This window comes from Anabrus simplex, chromosome 3 (genome assembly GCF_040414725.1).
Source record: "Anabrus simplex isolate iqAnaSimp1 chromosome 3, ASM4041472v1, whole genome shotgun sequence".
Taxonomy (NCBI): domain Eukaryota; kingdom Metazoa; phylum Arthropoda; class Insecta; order Orthoptera; family Tettigoniidae; genus Anabrus; species Anabrus simplex.
The window spans coordinates 427,171,947-427,199,300 of NC_090267.1; the positions used below are offsets into that span (position 1 = coordinate 427,171,947).

Consider the following 27,354-nt stretch of genomic DNA (forward strand, 5'->3'; position numbering starts at 1 on the left):
ACGCCAGGTAAATGCATGACGATATTTTGTCACCGGGTTTGAACATTTCTGAGAGGATTACCTTTCTGCCACTTAGAAACTCTATTTCACTCTAATCACAGTCATTTTCTCCTGTTTCTTCACTGCTGTCTGCATCTTGTCTGGTGTCTATATTTTGCCTCTGGTTTCTAGATCATCTTCCTTATCATCACTGTACAATTCACCATCTTCATTATCGTTATCATCTTCCTCAAGCAAGCTCTGCACAATCCTTCTGTCATCAAAGCGATCAAGATTCTTTTGTCATTAAAGCGATCAAGATTATATCACCTCTCCTTTCCACTCATTTTCAAATACGAAACATTTACGTTTTGGCTAGAAACCACCCAATCTGAGACATCTAAAGAATAATTACTGCAATAATATTGAAGATAATAATCTAAAATGGAGACTTATTTTGTAGCGGTGAAGTTCACGTTTCGTATATCAGACATCGTTTGGCACTTGTGTAACAGTGACACACCACCACACAAGTTAGACTAACACTGGCGCGCAGATGCTTATGTTGGTTGTGAATAGTTACTTGAAAGGTAGATGAAATTTCCGGTCAGTGGCCTTGGTGGTTTCCTTGCAGTGATGGAAATAAACTAGAGCGGTGTCTCCCAGATGCCATGTGACCACTCCAGGGTTAAAAAGGAGCAGAACGACTATAGCATTGTTGCCGTATATTTAAACTATTTGGACATTGTGTTTTAAGACAAATTTTGCATTGAAATATCTGGAGTTTCAGTACTATGCTACAGTATTCGTACAACATTAACCAAAATGACTTGTGTTATTGTCTCTGTTCTGGGAGATAGAAGCCATGATATATGAATATCCTAGTTAGTAATTTGATTTGGCTTATTTTAACACAATGTGTACTGGGATACCTACTTTTACCATAGAATTCTTTGAAAATGATTTTTCGTCTTACAGGGTCAGTTGGTGGAAGTTGTGAAGCACTTTGCCTACGTGAAGGAGACTCAGTATGGAGTTACATTCGATGTAGTTCATGAGCCTGATCCCAATGCTCATCCAGCATTCAGTGGTTTGTATCTGGCCCATCATACAGACATGAACTATCGAGAGAAAAGTCCTGGCATGCAACTGCTGCATTGTTTGAAGGTAAATACTGACTTACTGTCATAAATAATTATAATAATAATTATTATAATGTAAGAGGATATGAATCAGAAAAAAAATATATTACTGTACTGAAATATCAAGTATATGAATTCAAAGAAGAAGGTCTTGTTCTGTGGTAAAGACATCATCATCATATGTAAAAGCTAATACAAATCACTAGGACGAGGAGAGTTGTATGCTTGACTGATGATTCCAGATCATTTTTTAAGGGGGAGAAGGAAATGGGAAAGGAAATTGGTGATATAAATACTGGCCCATTTGTGTTGAAATGAGCCATCTAAACCCTGACCTAATGGTTATCTGCAGATTTAGTTTGAATGTGGGAAAGTGGAAGGGACTATATTAGTTATTGAGGACAGGAACATGTACAAGGATAAAAACTTGACAGGTTTGAAGAGGCAACAGAAAGAAGAAACAAGGACAAACTCTCGCATCTTTATACATTTCCATCTTTGGATAGATGATCTCTATTTTCATCAATCACAGTTCATCCAGTCCACTTATTTTTAGCTCATTTGTTTTCTAGTTTCATCAGGATGATGGACAGTCAAACTTGCTTAGGGAGGCCATTTGTCACTTGTTTGTCTCTTTCCATTACTCATTCAAATGGATCCATTAACTACCTATATATCAGCAATGAAAAATGTGCCTTCCCTGCACAGGAAAAACAACTGTACATCGTACCAAAGACAGCAAACATGCTGCTTACTGTTATAATCCATATGTAACCAAGTTACAATAATAGGTTGTATGCTAAATAAATGCTACAAACCTTGAATCAGAGATTGGCCCAGAGGGCTGCTGCTAAAGCTTAGGCCCCTAATATTGTTCTTAAATATTCATTTCCAATTTTATCATTGAGCCTGTATGGAGGAGCTATTAATTGATCTCTCTAAATTTCTAGAGTTTCTAAAATGTATATTTCTATCCCTTTTGGACACATGTGCAAAATTGTAAGAGAATTTTGTATATTTGATGATGTCCTTTGTCATGTAGATGTGCAGCAACTGCTGATTTTTCATGCTTATGTAGCCAAAGTGCTGCCATGTTTATAAACTGACTTTCTGGTGTCACAAAACTTTACGAACTCTTGTATGGGGTATTTGTTTCTTTATACCATTATATTTCTGAGACGACATACAACGAAAGGTGACTTAACATAGATGTTATAAATTCATAATGCACATAGCTCCTACTCTTAAATGGAATAGTATAATATTCTTTTAAAACAGTTGTGTATTAAGTAGAGCAACAATTATATGTCGCCATTTTCACCACCTGACTATGGAGCAAAGTCTCTAAAACGAGTTGTGAAAAAAAAAAAATCATTTAATAAAACTTGTGACTGGTAACAGTTTATATTATTTCATAAAGAATTCTACTCCTGCCAACAAATCAATAGAAGCCGACATTTTACAGCATAAAAAGATACTGAATGTATTGTGATAAATTTTTCAGTAATCATCAGTTCTATAAATGACCACAAAATTAATTTCCACGCATGGAAAGCCGCGGCCAAAAGCTAGTGGAGTGGAGTGTACAACAATCGGTTACGCACTGATACAATCGTCCATGTTGTCCACACAATAAATCTCACATTTTAGTAAGTAACATCTTCAGCAAAACAATAATTATTATGGAGCATCGTTCAAGAAAATAGTGGCTTGATATAAAAGAACAAATATCCCATACAAGAGTTGTAGAGTTTTGTGACACCAGTATTGTCAATTTTAGATATGGAAACAAAGTTTTAGTTAAGTCTTTTGGCGTGTGAGTTGAGGGGAAAGTAGCATGGGCTAGGTTAGAGAGAAGTGAATAAATTGTGAAAGATTCTACAAACATAGATGAATTCATGACCATATATTGTTAAATAACATAATGCAGCAGCAAGTGTTGGATAGGATGCAAAATCAATTGATTGATCTCCTTCAGTGGAAAGGAAATAGTTGTTAGTTTTCTGTACATTACAGTTCATGAACATTTCTTTTATCAGTATATAAGTTGGCTGAATTTGGCATATGCTTTCCTGGATTATCTCTTCATCTATACAGATAAAATGATAATTTTGTCTGTACTGTACATTTCATATTTTTGATACATACTTTGTTTTTATCTTGGATTGGGTGTACAGAAGTCAAAAGTTGTTTCTATTCAGTGTCTATGTATTTGTTTGTTTGTTTGTTTGTTACAACATCACAGTAAAATGATTGTACAGATTTTCTTGAAACTCGGTATTTTCAAACTCTCTAGAGTTGACTGCTTTTTTTTTCTTTGATGTTACTTCACAGGGATACTGAACTACATTAAGAATAAAAATAGCGTATGATTGCACATAGCTAGTGAACTGTTCCCTGTGGCTTTCAGATACTGAACTCCCGTGGCCAAGAAAAAATTAAATTCTAAGAGCCAGTCGGCTCAATCTGACTAACGGGGTTAAGTCAACCACTGCTTTAAAGGACACAAAAATTAGGATTTGCTCACAATTAAGTCGGTGTAGACAACTTTATTTGAATGTTCATGTCCTTTTTAAATCATTGCATAAGGTATCTGATGTGGAAAAATTTGAGGTTATACAAGTTTCAATATATAATACATTATGTCTACACCTTCAATCAATACTGATCTGCATTTAGGGCAGTCGCCCAGGTGGCAGATTCCCTATCTGTTGCTTTCCTAGCCTTTTCCGAAATGATTTCAAAGAAATTGGAAATTTATTGAACATCTCCCTTGGTAAGTTATTCCAATCCCTAACTCCCCTTCCTATAAATGAATATTTGCCCCAGTTTGTCCTCTTGAATTCCAACTTTATCTTCATATCGTGATCTTTCCTACTTTTATAAACGCCATTCAAACCTATTCGTCTACTAATGTCATTCCACGCCATCTCTCCGCTGACAGCTCGGAACATACCACTTAGTCTAGCAGCTCTCCTTCTTTCTCTCAATTCTTCCCAACCCAAACATTGCAACATTTTTGTAACGCTACTCTTTTGTCGGAAATCACCCAGAACAAATTGAGCTGCTGTTCTTTGGATTTTTTCCAGTTCTTGAATCAGGTAATCCTGGTGAGGGTCCCATACACTGGAACCATACTCTAGTTGGGGTCTTACCAGAGACTTATATGCACTCTCCTTTACATCCTTACTACAACCCCTAAACACCCTCATAACCATGTGTAGAGATCGGTACCCTTTATTTACAATCCCATTTATGTGATTACCCCAGTGAAGATCTTTCCTTATATTAACACCTAGATACTTACAATGATCCCCAAAAGGAACTTTCACCCCATCAACGCAGTAATTAAAACTGAGAGGACTTTTCCTATTTGTGAAACTCACAACCTGACTTTTAGCCCCGTTTATCAACATACCATTGCCTGCTGTCCATCTCACAACATTTTCGAGGTCATGTTGCAGTTGCTCACAATCTTGTAACTTATTTATCACTCTATAGAGAATAACATCATCCGCAAAAAGCCTTACCTCCGATTCCACTCCTTTACTCATATCATTTATATATATAAGAAAACATAAAGGTCCGATAACACTGCCCTGAGGAACTCCCCTCTCAACTATTACAGGGTCAGACAAAGCTTCACCTACTCTAACTCTCTGAGACCTATTTTCTAGAAATATAGCAACCCATTCAGTCACTCTTTTGTCTAGTCCAATTGCACTCATTTTTGCCAGTAGTCTCCCATGATCCACCCTATCAAATGCTTTAGACAGGTCAATCGCGATACAGTCCATTTGACCTCCAGAATCCAAGATATCTGCTATGTCTTGCTGGAATCCTACAAGTTGAGCTTCAGTGGAATAACCTTTCCTAAAACCGAATTGCCTTCTATCGAACCAGTTATTAATTTCACAAACATGTCTAATATAATCAGAAAGAATGCCTTCCCAAAGCTTACATACAATGTATGTCAAACTTACTGGCCTGTAATTTTCAGCTTTATGTCTATCACCCTTTCCTTTATACACAGGGGCTACTATAGCAACTCTCCATTCATCTGGTATAGCTCCTTCGACCAAACAATAATCAAATAATTACTTCAGATATGGTACTACATTCCAACCCATTGTCTTTAGTATATCCCCAGAAATCTGATCAATTCCAGCCGCTTTTCTAGTTTTCAACTTTTGTATCTTATTGTAAATGTCATTGTTATCATATGTAAATTTTATTACTTCTTTGGCCTTAGTCTCTTCCTGTATCTCGACATTATCCTTGTAACCAACAATCTTTACATACTGCTGACTGAATACTTCTGCCTTTTGAAGATCCTCACATACACACTCCCCTTGTTCATTAATTATTCCTGGAATGTCCTTCTTGGAACTTGTTTCTGCCTTAAAATACCTATACATACCCTTCCATTTTTCACTAAAATTTGTATGACTGCCAATTATGCTTGCCATCATGTTATCCTTAGCTGCCTTCTTTGCTAGATTCAATTTTCTAGTAAGTTCCTTCAATTTCTCCTTACTTCCACAGCCATTTCTAACTCTATTTCTTTCCAGTCTGCACCTCCTTCTTAGTCTCTTTATTTCTCTATTATAATAAGGTGGGTCTTTACCATTCCTTACCACCCTTAAAGGTACAAACCTGTTTTCGCATTCCTCAACAATTTCTTTAAACCCATCCCAGAGTCTGTTTACATTTTTATTTACCGTTTTCCACCGATCATAGTTACTTTTTAGAAACTGCCTCATACCTGCTTTATCAGCCATATGGTACTGCCTAACAGTCCTACTTTTAAGACCTTCCTTTCTATCGCATTTATTTTTAACTACCACAAAAACAGCTTCATGATCACTAATACCATCTATTACTTCAGTTTCCCTATAGAGCTCATCTGGTTTTATCAGCACCACATCCAGGATATTTTTCCCTCTGGTTGGTTCCATCACTTTCTGAATCAGCTGTCCTTCCCATATTAACTTATTTGCCATTTGTTGGTCATGCTTCCTGTCGTTCGCATTTCCTTCCCAATTTACATCTGGCAAATTCAGATCTCCCGCTACAATCACATTTCTTTCCATGTCGTTTCCCACATAGCTGACTATCCTATCAAATAATTCCGAATCCGCATCAGTGCTACCCTTTCCCGATCTGTACACTCCAAATATATCAAGTTGCCTATTATCTTTAGAAATGAGCCTTACACCTAGAATTTCATGTGTCTCATCTTTAACTTTTTCGTAGCTTACAAATTCTTCTTTCACCAGAATGAAAACTCCCCCTCCCACCTTTCCTATCCTATCTCTACGATACACACTCCAGTGCCATGAGAAAATTTCTGCATCCATTATATCATTTCTCAGCCATGATTCAACTCCTGTTACAATATCTGGTAAATATATATCTATTAAATTACTTAATTCTATTCCTTTCTTTACAATACTTCTACAGTTCAGCACTAACAATTTTATGTCATCCCTACTTGATTTCCAGTTCCCTGTTCATACATTACATAGGATGAGGCTGTATTTATTCATGAATTTACTAGAACTTATTCTTTCAGTTAATTGACTGACATAAAATTACATTAAAGGCTGTCTAAATATCAACTCTGATCCCTAATGTGGGGTACCAAGATGATGGTACCACAACGGTTGCTCTACAATCCCTATGCACAGTGTTATGTTGGGATCAGATATGAGTGAATTTTTCAGTTTGATTCATGTCGACTTCTGAATATAAATTCCAACCCATGTTGTTTGGAATTTTTTCAGAAGTGGCTCGAACCCACTGTCTCCCGGATGCAAGCTCACAGCTGCGCACCCCTAACCGCATGGCCAACTCACCCAGTGCTGTTTGCATCATTGAATAGAGAATCTTACACCTGAAATAATGATATCATTGCAGAAGATTTCAGTTAGCGCAGAAGTTACAGGTGTGCAAAGTTTCTAAATTTAAAAAAATGTTTTGAAACATTGCCTTGTTTCGTATCATTACAATAGACTTCACCAAGTTCAACAGTAGCACACCAGGAAGATTTTGTGCTGAAAGCACTGCATGCTGTGTTGCCATGCAGGTGGTCGACTTTGTACCAGAATACAAATACACCTTGTGAAATTTTCGTATAGTATGGAAAAATATTTTTTATTATAATATGCTGTTAAGCATAAAATTCTGGAAATATAAATACCATATACATTTTTGTATTTCAGTCAAATAGGCCTATAACAAGGCCAAATTGGTGAAAGTTACACTACATTTTTAATCCTCTCCAAAATTTCTTCCTTGATGCTTCCTTTCCCAATTAGCTTACTTCCCAGGTATTTAAAAGTATTTACTTCTTTAAGAATTTTTTCATTACACCTAACATCCTTCATTTTTCTGTTTTCTGACTGATTTTCACTACCTCACTTTTTGTTAAACTTATTTTCATGCCTGGTTCGTCAATTGCCCACTGCCAGGTATTTAGTTGTTCTTCCAATTTTTGTTCATTTTCTTCCCATATCATCAGCTCAGACACTTGTTATACATGTGTCTAATTTTGAATTGCATTTCTCTTGACAATTCCAGTCTATACAGACCTTGCGATATCTCTTCTGGCATAGGAATGTGGCGACCCCATCACCCAGTGGGTAATCACTGCAATTAGTCTCCCAACTTTTGGCGAGTAAACCATAAAAGTTACTGACGTGAGGAAATGCAGGTCAGGCACCGACCAGCTAGTGGATAACAAAATATTAACGTGAAGATCCATGATAGGCCTAGCAAGCCAGTGGTAGCATATTAACATTGTTTTCGACAATCAAATGAGCCTCAGATCAACCATGTATAATACAAATGATCAAATACGCCTACTATGGTATTCAGATTTATAATCCCTGATCATTACTGTTCATTCCTTTCTAGTACCAGTAGTCTTAGAGGTTTTGATCAATGTTTTTGTGTAAATGGTATAAAGTTAAACATGACAAAAATAAATGTTATTAACTTCAAAAGTGTGCAGAACAAAAACATGCTTGACAAATTATTAAACAATATACTTTCTTTGGTCAAATATACCAAATTACAGTAATAGGAGTAATTTTTATTGAAATCTTGAGGTGGTCTGACCGTATTCAGTATGTCAGTAAAAAGCTGAATGGTGCTTTCTTTAATGTGTCATGTTTAGCTCAGATGACAAGTATGGAAACCAAAGAGGAAGTACCTGTATCACAGCTCTTTTCATTTCATCATGGCATATAGCATAGCCATCTGGGATGATACTACAGGATGAGAATCTGCCTTTAAAATCCAGGGGAACATTTTACTAATAATGACTCATGCACATTAAAGAGCGTAATGCAGACAACTATTTACAAATCTAGAAATATTAACCTTTCTATCTCAGTATCTGTATGCCATAATTATGTAGGCACATGTCTAGGACAATTGTGATAGTTATGCCAGCAGCCAGACAGATCACATCTGTAACACAAGGAGTAAAAATACATTAAAATATAATATATACAGACTCCCGCTGTATGAAAAGTGTCCATATTATGTCCTCAGCCCGAAGCTAGTTGGAACATCAACAGATCCACCACCAGCTGTCATAAATACGGTAGCTTAAGTGTCACTGAAGAGGTGTTACAGGGAAATGCTTCTTTTTTTTTTCTAGTTACATTACGTCGCACTGAGACAGATAGTTCTTATGGCGACGACGGGATAGGAACTCTTCATCAATTAATAAAAGTAGTCCTTTTTCTAAATCAGGTGTATATAGGTTTTCTTGCCAAGACTGCAAAAGCTCTTACCTAGGGCAAACAGGACGCAGTTTTAAAATCAGATATGCAGAACATGTCAATGCCATAAAACACAATCGTTTTTCCGTGGTCGGCCTACATATAAAAGAATTCAACCACAACTTTACTGAAATAGATCAAGATCTTGAGGTATTAGAAATTCTAAACAAAGGTTCTTTACTAGACGTCACTGAAAACCTCTATATTCATTTAGATCAATATTTCAATCCAAACCTAAACTTAAATGATATCTCAGAGAAACCAAAGATCCTATTTGACTTTATCATTAAATTTTTCAAAATTATTAATATTTCGAAAAACAGATCTGTCTTTCACATTATGCATAATACTTTGTCACGCCACACACTTTCACCGCATCACCCTCCATATTCCCCCTCCTTCCCTCTCCCCTCCTAATCCAACAATGGCCGTCCCCCAGACCTAAACTATCCACCGTGCTCTGTTCCTCTTCATCTCGCGCTATAGCTTTACCGCCTTAGGTCCCACAATAAACATCATAGAAACTGCCCCCACCCTACACGTAACGTTGCAACAATAGACCACAAATACTAGCACAGTCAACTTCTAAGCTCTCATAGGAACGTCTTCCTTAATTCGAATTTTGTATTCTTGTCGAGCTGAATATGTTTACTACACCCTCAACAAATGTGATTCTTTAATTACCATGTTCATCTCACACTTGGATTTAGATATGTTATATGCATTTGTACAAGTTTGGATATGTTGAGCCCTGTCTCATACTTATGCTGCGCTTGACCTATATGGCATCTGACAAAGAAGTGTCTACAAATTTTAATTCTTTAACTGCCAATTTCACCTTGTACTACGAAAAATTTGAATATGTTATTTGTATTTGAAAGTAGTATTTAATGAGTCCTAACTCGTGTGAATTATAGCCTTTGTTTCACCCTTCATGGACTGTTTTGAAGTGGCATTACTGAATATCTACAAATTCGAACCTTTACTGCCAAGTTCATCTCGCACCATGAGTTCAGATGTCACGTGCAATTCTAAGAGGCTTGATTCTGTTAAATCCTAACTCGTATTTGAACTACACTCGCACCAGTGCCATTCAATGAATGATTGAACACAGACCTTTATGTGCCAAATCCATCACAAACCTACAGTTTCGAGTGTGTTGCATGTGTTTCAGTTTTTGCATTTATCGAGTCCAAACTCACGCTTGTGCAATTTTGTCTCACCCTTCACAGCTGTTTTTGAATTGACGCTTAGTGAATAAGTGATTTCAATCCCTAACTGCCAAATTTCATCTCAACCCAAAAATATTTTTAAAATGTTATGTGCATTTTTGAGACGATTGTGTTTATTGAAATCTAACCTATGTTTTGTACTACACTCGCGGCAGGCAACATTCAATGGAAGAGTGTCTGAAATAACTTGAATCTCCAATGCCAATCATCTCGACCTTCCGCATGGTTTTGTTACAGTTTATATGTTTTTTAAGTGATTATGTTTTTGAGCCCTATCTCATGTTTATACAATCTTGACTCACCCTTCATGACCATTTTGAAACTGACATTGTACTTCACGATTTCATGTCTCTCATTTAATCACACTGATTTAACATATAATATAAATGTCTGCATGCTTACGCCTATGCCTATTTCCCACATTTTGGCTGAAGATGATGCCAAACAGCGTCGAAACTAGTTCCAAGTGTAAATATACGTTGTAAATAATCTATAACATTTATTTGTATTGAAAAGGTGGACCCTTTTAAGTTTCCTATCTTACGGGATAGGAAAGGTATAGGAGTTGGAAGTTGCCGTGGCCTTAATTAAGGTACAGCCGCAGCATTTGCCTGGTGTGAAAATGGGAAACCACGGAAAACCATCTTCAGGGCTGCCGACAGTGGGATTCGAACTCACTAACTCCCGGATGCAAGCTCACAGCCACGTGCCCCTGACCGCATGGCCAACTCGCCTAGTACAGGGAAATGAGGGGTGAGGTAGTTTCCTGTTCCTTTCCTCATAGGGCCTAGCCCACTGAAATGCATACACTACCTAACCCTATGATGAACATTTTAGGATTCAAACTCACTAACTCCCGGATGCAAGCTCACAGCCACGTGCCCCTGACCACATGGCCAACTCGCCTAGTACAGGGAAATGAGGGGTGAGGTAGTTTCCTGTTCCTTTCCTCATAGGGCCTAGCCCACTGAAATGCATACACTACCTAACCCTATGATGAACATTTTAGGAATGGCATTACTAGCATCGTTCATACCTCAGTCAGTTTCATATAGTCAAAGCCAAGGATGAGACTGAGTCAGAAAAATGAAAGTAATTTGATCTAGCCAATACCAGGAGACACAGCACAGTCTGGACATTGTATCTCACCAGAGATAGATTTGGATTGCCGATACAATGTAAAAGCATGAACAAACCAGCAGTTTTCCTGATATGGGGTCGGGGATGGGGTGAGATGTATTTATATGGCAGTTTTTATAGTCAGATGCTCTTCCTGACACTAGTCTCACAAGGGGGCATTCCCTACTTGTCACCACCGATTTCGCTCAAATTTATGGAGCATGCAGGGCTTGGTTAGAAATGAAAGTACCCGAAGTGGGAACTCCAGATGGCCAAGGGTATAGAAAATAAAAATGTTGACGCGGTTCTCGCACTGTATAAGCCACTTACGTTAGTGCGCACGACGAGCAGTAGTTGATGTAGCGGTAAGAGCTCGGACTAGTAATTCGATGGTCTTGGGTTCAACTCCCCGTGTGGAGACTTTTTTTTTCTCTCTCAACTTTTATATTATTCATTTTCCAATTAAGCAAAGAGGTGAATAATTAATTAATTAATTAATTAATTTGTTTGTTTATTAATTTATTTATTTATTTATTTATTTATTTATTTATTTATTTATTTATTTATTTATTTATTTATTTATTTATTTATTTATTTATTTATTTATTTATTTATTTATTTATTTATTTATTTATTTATTTATTTATTTATTTATTTATTTATACAAAAGGCATAGAGAAGGTAAAAAAATTTGGATTTCATTGTCAAACTTTTCAACAAGGGATTATAATTAAAGCGCATACGAAAAGACTTTGTACATGAAAATTCAAAACTTTATTCATTGACATGATTTACATGTATTGGGATGATATTTATCGTAGAAACAGGGGAAACAATAATTATTTCTGCATCTAGCACAAGTTATAAACACCGCATTTTTACAACCACATTGTTGTTTCAACGTCTCCATCGAAAAACTTACTTGATTGACATTCATAAAGCATTCTCTCTCATCACAAGTTAAGAAGCGCAAACCACACATAACGTAACATGTTACCGAATATTGGCGCGGATAATTGATGATGAAAGATCGAATGTACTTTTATGCAGTCTTCTCAGGAAGTTATTTCTTTTTCTTGCTCAATGAGATGAGACAATTTTGTATTTTTAAAATCAAGTTTTTGATCTGATGATAAAAATATGCATCGCAGGGTTGCACCAGTGGAGTACATTTAGGGGGAATTACTTTGATGCTACACGTTTAGGAAGAGTTCGTCATGTAATTGTGGATTTGTTTGTTCTCCCCACGAGTCAGTCAGCAGAAGAAATTTGTTCTCTTGTACGTACGGCTTTATCACATCCGTTAAAAATTTTGTATACAATGCCGTTGTAAGTTTTCTAGCTAGCGTCGTCCCTAACGGTCAGGGACACCCTTTTTTTCTACCTGCGCCAAGAATCTATTGTTCGTGTACAACCGCAAGGAGCAACCTTCAGGTGAAAACGAATCTTATTGTGAAACAACTATTCACGTTTATGGCACATTCCCCAAGGAGGGGAAATAGTTAATAAAGGAGAAAAAAGAAGAATGTCTGTTTGAACACGTCGGGAAATTTGGCAACTCCAAATTTTCTACAATTATGTGCTCATTAAAAATCCTGTATGCCTTTTGCATATAAATAAATAAATAAATAAATAAATAAATAAATAAATAAAATAAAATAAATTATTCACCTCTCTGCTTAATTGGAAAATGAATAATATAAAACTCGAGGAAAAAAGTCTCCACACAGGGAGTCGAACCCACGACCATCGAATTACTAGTTCAAGCTCTTACCGCTACGCCAACTACTGCTCGGCGTGCGCACTAACATAAGTGGCTTATACGGTGTGAGAGCCGCGTCAACATTTTAATTTTTATTTTCTATATGCTTGGCCATCTGGAGTTCTCACTTCAGGTACTGTCATTTCTAGCCAAGCCCTGCATGTTCTATAAATTTGAGTGAAATTGGTGGTGACGAGTAGGTAATGCCCCCTTGTAAGTTGAGGAGCTAATGAGTATGAAATGAAGGCTGGTGAATGAAATTGGGTAATGAGATGGAAGGAATCTGAATTGGATATGGGCTATGAATAGGGACTGTCCCAGTATTTGCCTGGAAGTGAAAATGGGAAACCACAGTAACCCGTTTTCAGGATAGCCGATGGAAGAGTTCGAACTCGCGCATCTCGCGAATACAGAGCTTGTCTCCATAGCTGTAGCGTGCAGGCACTCCCCTCAGTATTAACAACCAGCAGTTATTTAAGAATACAACTTTCTTGTCCAGAAGGCATAGGCTTCTGAACGAAAATATTTTAAGTATGGTACAGTAGATGTACATTACTGTATTCTCTGTTGTCGCTGTGCTGTCATTGATAGTTATAATATATTTTGATGAGTCACTTGATTACAGCATTGAGCCACATACTGTAAATGTACATACATACATACATACATTATCATTATAGACTGTTATGCCTTTCAGCGTTCAGTCTGCAAGCCTCTGAGAATTTACTAAACGTCGCCACACTCCTCGATTTCCAACTAGTGTTGTGGCCTCATTTAGTTCTATACCTCTTATCTTTAAATCGTTAGAAACAGAGTCTAACCATCGTCGTCTTGGTCTCCCTCTACTTCTCTTACCCTCCATAACAGAGTCCATTATTCTCCTAGGTAACCTATCCTCCTCCATTCGCCTCACATGACCCCACCACCGAAGCCGGTTTATGCGTACAGCTTCATCCATCGAGTTCATTCCTAAATTAGCCTTTATCTCCTCATTCCGAGTTCCCTCCTGCCATTGTTCCCACCTGTTTGTACCAGCAATCATTCTTGCTACTTTCATGTCTGTTACTTCTAACTTATGAATAAGATATCCTGAGTCCACCCAGCTTTCGCTCCCGTAAAGCAAAGTTGGTCTGAAAACAGACCGATGTAAAGATAGTTTCGTCTGGGAGCTGACTTCCTTCTTACAGAATACTGCTGATCGCAACTGCGAGCTCAGTGCATTAGCTTTACTACACCTTGATTCAATCTCACTTACTATATTACCGTCCTGGGAAAACACACAACCTAAATACTTGAAATTATCGACCTGTTCTAGCTTTGTATCACCAATCTGACATTCAATTCTATTGGATTTCTTACCTACTGACATCAATTTAGTCTTCAAGAGGCTAATTTTCATACCATACTCATTGCACCTATTTTCAAGTTCCAAGATGTTAGACTGCAGGCTTTCAGCACAGTCTGCCATTAAGACCAAGTCGTCAGCATAGGCCAGGCTGCTTACTACATTTCCACCTAACTGAATCCCTCCCTGCCATTTTATACCTTTCAGCATATGATCCATGTAAACTACAAACAGCAAAGGTGAAAGATTACAGCCTTGTCTAACTCCTGTAAGTACCCTGAACCAAGAACTCATTCTACCATCAATTCTCACTGAAGCCCAATTGTCAACATAAATGCCTTTGATTGATTTTAATAATCTACCTTTAATTCCATAGTCCTCCAGTATGGCGAACATCTTTTCCCTCGGTACCCTGTCATATGCCTTCTCTAGATCTACGAAACATAAACACAACTGCCTATTCCTCTCGTAGCATTTTTCAATTACCTGGCGCATACTGAAAATCTGATCCTGACAGCCTCTCTGTGGTCTGAAACCACACTGGTTTTCATCCAACTTCCTCTCAACGACTGAACGCACCCTCCCTTCCAAGATGCCTGTGAATACTTTGCCTGGTATACTAATCAATGAGATACCTCGATAGTTGTTGCAATCCTTCCTGTTCCCTTGCTTATAGATAGGTGCAATTACTGCTTTTGTCCAATCTGAAGGTACCTTACCAACACTCCACGCTAATTTGACTAGTCTATGAAGCCATTTCATCCCTGCCTTCCCACTATACTTCACCATTTCAGGTCTAATTTCATCTATTCCTGCTGCCTTATGACAATGGAGTTTATTTACTATCCTTTCCACTTCCTCAAGCATAATTTCACCAACATCATTTTCCTCCTCCCCATGAGCTTGACTGTTTGCAACACCACCATGATGATTCCCTTTTACATTGAGAAGATGTTCAAAATATTCCCTCCACCTCTCCAGTGATTCCCTGGGATCTGTTATGAGTTCACCTGAATTACTCAAAACACTGTTTATTTCCTTTTTCGCTCCCTTCCTAAGATTCTTTATTACTGTCCAGAAAGGTTTCCCTGCTGCTTGACCTAGCCTTTCCAGGTTATTACCAAAATCTTCCCATGACTTCTTTTTGGATTCAACAACTATTTGTTTCGCTCTGTTTCTTTCATCCACGTACAAATCCCTGTCTGCCTCGGCCCTTGTTTGGAGCCATTTCTGATAAGCCTTCTTTTTACGTTTACAGGCTGCTCTCACTTCATCATTCCACCAAGATGTTCGCCTTTTCCCATCTTTACACACAGTTGTTCCTAGGCATTCCCTTGCTGTTTCTACTACAGCATTCCTGTATGCCACCCATTCACTTTCTATATCCTGAACCTGCTTACCGTCTACTGTTCGAAACTTCTCACTAATCATATCCATGTACTTCTGTCTAATTTCCTCGTCCTGGAGAACTGTAAATATATTGTGAAAATAAAACACTATTCTGTTCTACATTTGTAACCTGTATGTGCCGTCATATTAATTCTTATACAGTAGTACCGTAGTATATGACTGCGAGAATAGCCTAGGCTATTTCAGTTATTGTAAATGTGTGTCACACCATAATTAGCTGTTAAGTAATCAATATGTGCAAATGTGGTTTCTTTATTATTTCCTTTCCATATTTATAATACAATTACATTAAGAGGATGCAGGCAATTACTTGACAAATTAACAGAAGTTGTTTCGGCTACCCACTTGACACATTACGTTGTCCTGCCCCCTTCCTTTCTGCCCGAAGAAAACATGGCAGAGCAGCTTTAAACTTTCTTAAAAAATGGCAGGTCATCCGCCAGTGTATGTAGTATAATGTAGGTCGCTGGTATACGTCAACCCACACCAGTTCAAAGACATCAACACAGATGTAAATATTTTACACATCGAAAATGAAAGCAAATACATAAGCGTTAAGAAGATTTACATTAATATTTGCATTAAGAAAATTTACATTGAAAATACCGTTACATTTAGGATGATGATGATGACGACGATGATGATGATGATGATAATAATAATAATAATAATAATAATAATAATAATCTTCATCATCATCATCATCCCAAACTCCATGGTGCAACAGCCCCAAAGGGTCATGACCTACCAAGTAACCACTGCTCAGTCCAAAGGCCTGCAGATTACAAGGTGGTGTATTGTTGGCTCGACGAATCCTCTTGACTGTTATTCTCAGCTTTCTAGACCGGAATAATAATAATAACAGCAACAATAACCAAATTAAGTTGTTGTTATCTTTTCACCAGGACGGACACAGTTTGATTCTTGTTCAATGTATGTGGGATTTTTGTATAAAGTTGGAGGTCGATTAGCTGTGATTACATTACCTTTATTCACATATAACTACAAGCTTTCTTGCTTTAACCCATTAGTGCATAAAGTTATTTTTTTGTATTTTATTTCAATTTATCTACACATTTCTACTCTTAATAATTGCAGAAACACGTTCCAACTATCGGAATGTTCCTACAAGTGATATTTTTATTTACACAGGCCGTCCGATATATAGGACGCTATACACTCAGGTCAGTACAACAACACTAATTACTCAGCATTGCGTTGTACAATAATGTTGCAAGCTAGGCAGTGTGAACTTATCCAGTTTACACTGTAAAGTGGGCCTATAATTTCTACTTACAGATGTACCGCAATACTGTATATGCTATTTATTATGTATCCACAGAAGCATTTCGAGTGAAGTACAAGCTAGTCAAGCTGATACACTCTTCGGATGCCACTATAGGACTTGAACAGCTTTCATTGTGGTACAGACACTTTACATTTTTTTTTTTTTTTTACCCTGGACCACTTTGATGCACCACTTTATCTCCATCTGTTTGTAGTTCATTACTTTCATGGACCTATCTCAGTCTCATCCTTGGCTTTGACAAAATTGAAGGTAACCGAGGTATGAGCGATGTTAGTAATACCATTCCTTATGCAGCCAGTCCCTGTGATGAATGGTGTGAAAATATTCATAGGGTCAGTTGGTGCATGCATTTCAGTGGGCTTGGCAGACTGATATGTAATAGTAACTTCTGGCTCAGTGAGGAAAGCATTCTATAGTATGCCTCTTCAGTGACACCTAGGCTATCTATGACAGCTGTTGGCGGAACTGTGGAGGATCAAACCAGCCTTCGGGCTGTATACCCAACATACAACATACACCAGCAGTGACAACACTGTTGTCATTCCAGTGCACCAGCGACTCACCACCAAAATTCCTGTAGTCGTACGATCCCCTTCTTCTTTTTCCTGTCTGCCTTTCTTTCAAGGGGGCACTTCTCTGCCTGGTTTTCTTGAAATTTCCCTGTTGCACTCATTCCCTTTGAAGCCAGATGTCTTACCAATTTCAGGGATGTAAAGTACTTGCCAAAGAATATTGCATGCCCCCTGTTTTATTCAGTTCCGCCTGCATCAATGAGAGATAGGACTAGACTACACTTCCAAGTCTAGATTCTTTCAGCCTTTCATTTTATATTGCTGTATACACATGGAAAGGTGGAAAGGTATCCTATAGCTACTGGCAGAGAAAGAAGTCTAGCGGAATTTCACAATTTTGCATACTATTTATGTGTGTGTGGGGTGGGGGGAAGGGGGAGGAGACAGGAATACAGTCAGTCACTAAATGAGATGTAGATTGTGATCTTGCCCACGTTGGGGTTGCTTCTTGTGTGTTACAGTTCGACCTAATAATGCTTTTGCATTTTCTACCAGGGATATTGGAAACAGAGGTACTGGCCCAATCTTATATATGACTCTCTTTCGTATGACAGCTTTCTTTTGCACGGTTTTCTGGTTTTCAGTTCCATCTGTAGAACGTTCAGTAATTCGACTACTACTAGCCTTCCCTTTTTCATATTCTGTTGAAGCAATTTGCCCTTTTCAATTACTCAGAAGTAGGCTTCTACCGAGGTAATTTAGATTACCCTCATACTCATCTGTCATTATCATCAAACCGTTTAACATCTGTCATCAGGAGGCTTGACGTGCTGCTCTTCTCCAAATGTCAGTTCTTCCTCCAATATTTCCAATATTTCACTCACCTCCAAACTAGTAAGGGAATAAAAATGTTTGAGACAATAGAACTCCCTGTGCATAGCGTTCGATTTTCTGGACAGCTATATTTACAAGCCTGTGTCACATCAATAATAAGACATAATTGACATCTTTGTGTGTTGGTAGATTCATAAGAGTGTTAACAATATGATCCGTCCCAAAGTTTACAATTATTAAAAATATTTATTAATTTATAAATATAAACTTCGAGTGTTGCTCAAAACTTTGCGCCTAATTTATAAATATAAACTTCGCCTGTTGCTCAAAACTTTGCGCCATGCTTGCAATAAATGTTATTCAACAATGAATGGTAAGAATGAAGAATGATGTATTCTTGGTTCTTGTGAGCTACAGCCTTTCTGAAGCACAAGTAGGTATTGCAGGCTTTAAACCATGCATAAATATCACACAATTTACTTTTTTATGACATCTGATTTTTCGGATGCTATGCACTAATGGGTTTTGAAGATGATGACAGTAATAATTTAGGATTTGAGATATTTCAGATAAGTTATCACATTCCCATCCTTAAATAATTTCTACTCTGTTATTTACTAATGTTATATACATATTTTTTCAGGCTACTGATCCAAAGCAGATAGGTTCAGACCCTGGTGGTATGTCTTTCTTTGTGGATGGTTTTCGAGCTGCAAAATGGCTGGAGGACAATGAACCCTCTGCTTTCCATATTCTGACATCAACACCAGTGAGATTCCAAATTAAGAACAAAGGAGTAAGTAGTATTAAATGTGAACTTAGGTTGAATATAAATGTATAATTTTTCTCTCATTCTGAAATTTTTAATATATATTTTTTTTTTGGGCTTTCAGAAACGTTACTCACAGCTGTGGCCCATTATTTGTGTGAACCAAGATGGAGACGTCACAGAGATCCATTACAATAACCGCACAATGGGTCCTTTGCAGGCACCATCCCACATTGTGATACCATTTTATCATGCTTATAAGGTAAGCATATTTTAATAAAAACAGTAATTAGAATATTTCATACTTAAATAAGATGTAGATTGAAAGAAGAGCAACTACAGAAAGAACCTAGTAAAAACCTGTCCTCTTCTTTATGATAATTAGGTTCAAGAGCCCCCCCCCCCCCCTCTCGCTCACTCTCTCTCTCCCTCTCTCTCTCAGTGAATACTTAAAAACAGGAAATGATATTATTAAGGAATTAATATTTCTGACTTGGGTTTAAAAAGGGTATAAAGATAATACATTTTTGAATGAGCTATGAAATATATTTTTTAATATTTCTTCACATTTCTTTTAAAAATTTAAAAAGTCCTTGCTGGCCACCATTTGGAAACCCCTGTTCTAACCTATTAGTGCCTAAAAATAATTTCCCTAACAATAACCTATGGCCACACTCTTAAGTAAAAGTTTTTCCAATAAATTAAAATTGGACAGAGCAATGTCATAAATGCAAGAAGAGGCAAAACAAACTGAAGAATGTTCAAATAATAACAAATGCTCGTTAAGTATCGGCATGCAGCAGGTAAATTTAACCAACACTTCTACACTTGCAAATGTTTTATTCAAGAAAACTATCATGTTACACTCTCTGCATGCATGATGCTGCAAATAATAACTCGTATATGTGTGTTTGGTATGAAGGGACTGGTGGTAGTGGGAGAAGTAATATTGCATCATGGGTTCTTAAAGTAATTACTTCAGGTCGAATTGCTCAGAACTTACTCATTTGGGCAGACAACTATGCTGCACAAAATAAGAACAGAATGCTTGTAATGGCAATGATTTATCTTGTTTCAAAAAAGTATGCTGATTCAATAGAACTCATGCCTGAGCACAGTTTCATTGCCTGTGATAGAGACTTCAGTTTGACAGAACAGAGGAAAAATATCAGGTTTCGTGACAATGGTACCTGATGATATTAATAAGATGATGGTATCATCAAGACCGTCAAGTCCCTTTATGCTGATTCAAATGAACGAAAAGGATTCTTATGAATTTGCAGCTCTGGCAGACGAGTTCAACAACACAAAGAATTTGAAAAAGACCAAAACCAAACTTTAGTACATTACAGTAAATTGCTATAGGCCTACTCCATCAGTGGTGTTTGTAAAAGACATTTATAGTGAACTGATTTGAGTCTACTGAAGTATACATATTCAAAAAAGACCCGTCCATCATGGTTAAGACTCCCAGGACTCAGAATGGCAAAAGACATAAGTGAAAGACAGCTTTATAGCAATGATCTCTTTTTTGCCTGATATTAATACCAGAAATTTTTATACCAAAATGCATGAGCAGGAAATGAAACTTGAGAGTGTACCCAATGATGAGGAATAAAACGTGACTTCTTCCTGGGCTGAGTGAAAACATGTGATACATAGAGTATAATTAAATACTGCATAACGTGAATAGTAACAGTGTATATCCATAATATTGTGTGTTTTGTAACTTCCAGGCATTATCCATTTGGCAGTAAACCATGTAAGTGCCAAACTGGACCAGAAAATGGTATTTCTTTAATAATGATTGTTTCGGGATTACCCGTGGAGCAGAAAGAGGTTAAAGAAGGTGCCGGGGTTGAATGCGTCTAACTACAATATCAAAAATTAATTAACTTAAACTGAAGGTTATATTTCTTCAAAAAAGACAACAAGTCAACAAATAACAGAATATCAGGTATAAGACAAGGAAAATCCAAGGTTCAGAACTTTAATAATTTTGGGCTTCAAGCCCCTATTTTACAATGTCAGATATACCGGATCCATTTTACACCATTTACGTTAAAAATTAGGAACCATTAAGTCAGGGGCAGAAATCCCCTAATTCGAAGAGCACTTGCTCCATATTACAATATCTAGCCTTCCAGAGGCACTCTTAACAATTACAACTTGAAAAAGAGCTAACTGGCTCTCAGTTTTTCAAGCCTACCCAAGGCAAAATGAATTTACAATCACTGGCCTCTCAAAGCACAACTTACAATTGAAACGGGGGTATCTTGTACCCAACCTACGCTGCCTTCATGGGAAAAAAAGAGGTTGAATAACTGGTCCATACACAGGAGGAATGGAGGCGTACACTGCGCTCCAAGACAATGAACACTTAAAAAACCTAAAGGGGCTCTCAGCCGATGAAACAGGGGCTATTCCCATCTACTGAGGTAACTCATATAGAAATTACTTTTACACATTACAGACAGGAAACCGTCACAAAACGAAGTCACCTCAAACCAAGATGAAGGGGAGCTCGAGAGGGTACATCACTCCCTATCCCCGATTTACACTTAAAGATTTAATTAAGTTTTTACATTAGCAGGAAGAAAGTTACGTTTTAGAAAAGTTGTTACATACTAAAGAATCGGACCTTTCCCTCGGGTTAAATTGTGGAGGTAGCAAGAAAGAATTAAGTTATGTGGCCATTACCTTGTAGCTTAACACACACACACTCAGATGGACGTCGATCAGTTGGCAAAGAAACGTGAAAAGCCGTAGTTTATAAACCCTCAGGGAAGGTTCGAGATCATTCAAGACTAAATCAGCCACACCCTCTCAATTTAATTGGTCAGTTTCAAAGTTACACTCAGAATCGAAGAAGCCTATGATAGGTTGAAAATTAATTACAGAAATTATTGATTTGCTAGATTCGAAACTGGTGGAAAGAAAAAGGAAATATTGCCAACCCACAAATAAATGAACATCAGTCAGTTACAAAAACCCAGAAATACAAAACTTCTTTAAATTAAAACTTCTTACACCTTGCACCAGGGTGCATGATCATAGTTTTTTGGTAGTGTCATCTATGGAGAAATGTCCGAACTTCTTGATGTATAGCAAACAAAACAAGAAGAGATTCACTCAGGTTAGGAAACTGCACAATAACAAAATTACTCAATATTTTAGGTGGTGACATCTTCTGATTAAAGTTCCAAGTTGGTGTAGTTTCAGTTTTACTGTTTCTCCAATAGAGGAGTTCATTTAGGCACTAGTTTTGAATGCGCGGCGTTGAGGTGTACCTCCCGGTACAGTGATCATCATCATCATCCATTCTCCATTCCATTGAGCCTCTTTCGGTTTATCCTGTCCAACATTATTCCACTTTCCTCCTATTATTTTCTTTAATACTGATCATTATTTGTTTTGGCACTTATGTGGTTCTCCACTTGAACTCCTCGATTTTTGTGTGTCTTCCTGCAGTATTCATATAGACTGAATGAGTTGACGGTAATTTGTCCATTGGATGTACATATTAAGCCAAGAACAGACCCCTCGGTGCTATTCGTCAAGAGTAAGTTATTTACTAGCACCGTGTGTCACCCTCTCCCTTCCTACTATCATATTATCATGTCATCCATTTCATCTCATTAACTCCTCCTCCTCCCCAGGGCCGAAGACCTAGAAGTTAGGCCCCTTTAAACAACAACCATCATCATCAACTCCTCTGATGAGGTTGACAGTAAGAAGGGCATCCAGTCGTAAAAACTCACACTTACCCCCCTCCACACACACACATACACACACAGAGAGAGAGAGATTGAGCTTGTCTTGCCTCTTCTTGCAATTATGACATTGCTTTGTCCAATTTGAATTGATTGGAAAACTGTAGCTTAAGAGTGTGGCCAGAGGTTATTGTTAGGGAAATTATTTTTAGGCACTAAAAGGTTAGAACAGGACTTTTTAAATTTTTAAAAGAAATGTGAAGACAATTTACAAAATATATTTCATAGTTCATTCAAAAATGTATTATTTTTATACCCTTTTTTAAACCCAATAAAAATGGCTATGGGATCCATACCAAATCTTGAACTCTATGCCACTGTGGGCATTTTATTCAACATAGTATGGAAAAAATACCAAGAATGAAGAAGTTTTGGGAAAGGAAAAAGTTGTCAAGTGTTGAAAGCTGAATTTATTCTTTGAAGACTTTGTTGTATAATGATTGATTTTGGTGCTCCAATGTGGGCATAAGTGTATAAATGAATAATAATATTATTATTATTATCATCATCATCATCATCATCATCATCATCATCATCATCATTATTATTATTATTATTATTATTATTATTATTATTATTATTATTATTATTATTATTATTATTATTATTATTATTATTATTATTATTTCTTCCTTAGTTATTTACAGAAAGACTGAGGCAACCATCTTCTGAACTTAAATTTCATATGCTTCCTGGTGACTTGGTAGCATTCAACAATCGCAGAGTGTTACATGGGCGCACAGGATTTGACCCAACCAAAGTGTCAAGGTAGGTGTTCTGTAGTTTTAGTAAAACACACACATAAGTTAAAGTATCTCATTTAAGAAAAAAACAGTCAACAAGTGCTATGAAAATATAAATCTCTCTGATGCTTGATTTATAATTAAATTGTAGACCTATTAGTAAGTAACTTTCTTTAAGAGTCAAGCCATAGTCTTTCCTTCTGTAAAATGAGATCAGCCTTGCCATCTTACTCACTATCTTATTTGTGTAATTTGTGGATGATGTAATGAAGAAGTTAGAAAAATGTGATGTTTACGAAAAATATACTGATATTTACATCAGTGTTTTGACTCGTTGAGCCATTGCATTATACTGAACCATTATTAGTATGGAATTTGTTAGTTTTTCATCTCAACAATTTGACTGTATATACTATAGAATGATCCACTTGCATTACTTATGCTTTTTGGGGGATAAATTGAGAAACAATTACATTGATGATTTAGAAATGTTGCAGAAAAGAGCTGTCAAAACTTTGTGCAGCTTTCAGAGACTCAAATCCTAAAGACATGTTTTCTGAGTCAGACACTGTGCCGTTTCATATGCAGATATTATTTTTATCATCAGTTTTCATACACACGTTGGAAAATACAACTCATCCACTAGATTTACTTATTATGGCAATGTACATCAGTACAAAATAAAAGTATGTGAAAATTTTTTTATAGCCTCTCTCATTCTATCAAGTATGGATTATGAAGTATAGTATTACAAATGATATGAAAATAAAATCTATTGCCTTCTATATTTTACTCCCTGACCTTTTTCGAGTTACTTGGGGTTACAATTTATAAATCTCATTTTTTTTTTTCAACCGTATTGGAGTTCAGAGTATCAAATTATAATAATTAAAGAACCACCTTTCCAATACACAAAATCCTTATATTTAGGATGAAATCGTTTAATCACAAATTGGACATGTTTTACTCAACTTTGTGAGCATCATCAGCAATAGTTAACATAAATCATTGGTGGGTCAGGGCCCTGATCCTAGTGTATATCACAAAAGAATGTCTTATATACATTGATAAAATATATAAATTTAACACTTTAAAATAATCAATAAGATCATATATGTCTATTAAAACAAAAAAATTTATCATTAAAATTGTTTAAAATGTGAAACGGAATGGATGGCTTAAAAGTTAAAAATAGTATATGGTAATTAGATGTTCTTAAAAATCGTTGTCCAATATATCTACGCTCGATTGCATTAAACTGCTTATGATAAAATCAGTTTTTCATATCAGGGTGAGTTCTTATTATAAACTATATTGCTGTTTTTTAAAAATAAAGATGATGAGAAACGCTAAAATCGCACACAATGGTTGAAAAACAAAGTTCACTGGTAATAAAATGTCACCGGGCGAGTTGGCCGTGCGCGTAGAGGCGCGCGGCTGTGAGCTTGCATCCGGGAGATAGTAGGTTCGAACCCCACTATCGGCAGCCCTGAAAATGGTTTTCCGTGGTTTCCCATTTTCACACCAGGCAAATGCTGGGGCTGTACCTTAATTAAGGCCACGGCCGCTTCCTTCCAACTCCTAGGCCTTTCCTGTCACATCGTCGCCATAAGACCTATCTGTGTCGGTGCGACGTAAAGCCCATAGCAAAAAAAAAATAATAATAAAAATAAAATGTCGTCTAGATCGGCGTAAATTAGCCTTTATGGGACTCCTTGCGTTGTAATTTCAGCCGTTATTTTGTGCAGTAATGTGTTGAAATTGTTCTTCTAACGGAGAATTACTGATCTATTATATGGAATTGATCGGATGTATCCTGAAAAAGAAAAAGTGGGGAGGGAAAATATGAGTGTCGTCTATTGGAAAAAAATTTTTTAAAGAGTGTGGCACTTTAAGGAGATGATAACGGAAAGCACTTACCCGTGTGTGAACTGGTCCCTTGGTTGTTTACTTAGGTTTGATGGTAACTGGCTTACTGCTGCGTGTGTTATACGAATGCGGTCGTGGAAACGGGGAAGGTAGCGGTGAGGGGAAGGGAGGCGGGACATTGCGCGAGTTATCAGCCAATGGGAAGGATGCATTGGTAGGAAGCGTTGTGGGTGTGGCTACTGTTGCTGCTGTTGCTACGGGAGGATTAAAAGCATGTTTATAATGGAAAATCTTCAGGAAATTATTAGCATTAATACCGAATTTAGCAATTAATTTGGGGATTTGCTCAATTATGGGGCTGTTAATATCCGATACCTCATTTAAATTACTATCCTTATTGAAGTATTGGTCCAAGGAAATATAAACATTTTCATACCCGGTCATTAGACTGCTTTTATTTACGTATTTGAGTATTTGCATATCTTGATCGATAGTACTGAAGTTATGCCCTGTGTCTCTCATATGAATACTCATAGCAGAATGCTTTCTGTGTTTCAGGGCATTATAATGTTCTAAATATCTTATTCGAAAACTGCGGCCAGTTTGCCCTATATAAGAAAAATTGCACTGTGTGCATTTAAGTCTATATATTCCCGAGTTTGAGTATTTGTCGTAAATTGTATTGACGGAATTAGAATTGAAAAAGATATTACGGTTGGTGTTATAGGTTTGGTATGCGATGTTAATATTATGCTTATTTAATGGTTTAGTGACATTACGAATAGCTGGGTTGGTGAAAGTAAAAGTAGTGAAATTTGTTATTTTGGTTTTTTCGGGAACTAGTGTAGTTGAATTCTTTAGTTTAATTTTACCCATGATTCTGGTGATCATTTCAGGTTTAAAACCATTCGTCATGGCTAGTTCTTTGATGAAACGTATTTCTTTATCTCGTTTAGCTTTAGAAAGAGGAATGTTCATGGCCCTGTGAATCAAGCTGTAAAATGTAGCTTGCTTATGGGAGTGAGGGTGCAAGGATTCGCTTTTTATTGTTATAGGGGCGGCAGATGGTTTCCTGTAAATTTGGTAAGTGAACTCATCTTTATCTCTAGTCAAGGTTAAATCTAGAAAGTTTAGGGAGTTGTTGATCTCGTCCTCTTTAGTAAACTGAATACTAGGGTTAAGGTTGTTAAGAAGCCTGAGTACGTTGTCACTATTATTCAAATGTTTATCTATGATAACGAATGTATCATCCACAAATCTCAGCCATAGATTTACGCCGTTAATTTTATCAATTATTAATTTGGTTTCCATATCGTCCATAAAGATATTGGCCAGAATGCCGGAAATTGGGTCGCCCATTGCTAATCCTTTTTGATGATATATTTTATTATTAAATGTGAAATAGTTATTGTTAAGTACAAATTTCAATAAATTAATAAAATCGTCTATTTCGTATCTGCTTAGATTGTTTTGTTTCATAAGGTTAGATTTTACGATTTTAATTGTGTCAAATACAGGGATGTTCGAATACATGTTAGTGATGTCATAAGATACCATAACGTGATTATCAGTTAGTTTGAATGTGGACAGTTTGTTACAGAAATCTATGGAATTCTTTATGTAGGTTTTATTGTTGAATTTATAATGCTTATACAGGAAACAATGCAAAAATTTTGAAACGTTATATGTGGGACTCATCATCATCATCATCATCATCATCATCATCATCATCATCATCATCATTTCCCTTTATCCAGCTGTAG

General features: G+C 36.8%; 1 protein-coding gene across 2 annotated transcripts in view; it reads left to right on the top strand.

Annotated features, from left to right (window-relative positions):
* LOC136866453 (gamma-butyrobetaine dioxygenase) overlaps positions 1-27,354 on the top strand; it is a 287,824-nt gene that overhangs the window by 211,451 nt on the left and 49,019 nt on the right. For both annotated transcript variants that reach the window (XM_067143410.2, XM_067143411.2), the window contains exons 6-9: positions 958-1,146; positions 19,081-19,233; positions 19,331-19,468; positions 23,617-23,747. In XM_067143410.2, the coding sequence (XP_066999511.1) occupies positions 958-1,146; positions 19,081-19,233; positions 19,331-19,468; positions 23,617-23,747 (611 nt within the window). The remainder of the gene's footprint in view (positions 1-957; positions 1,147-19,080; positions 19,234-19,330; positions 19,469-23,616; positions 23,748-27,354) is intronic.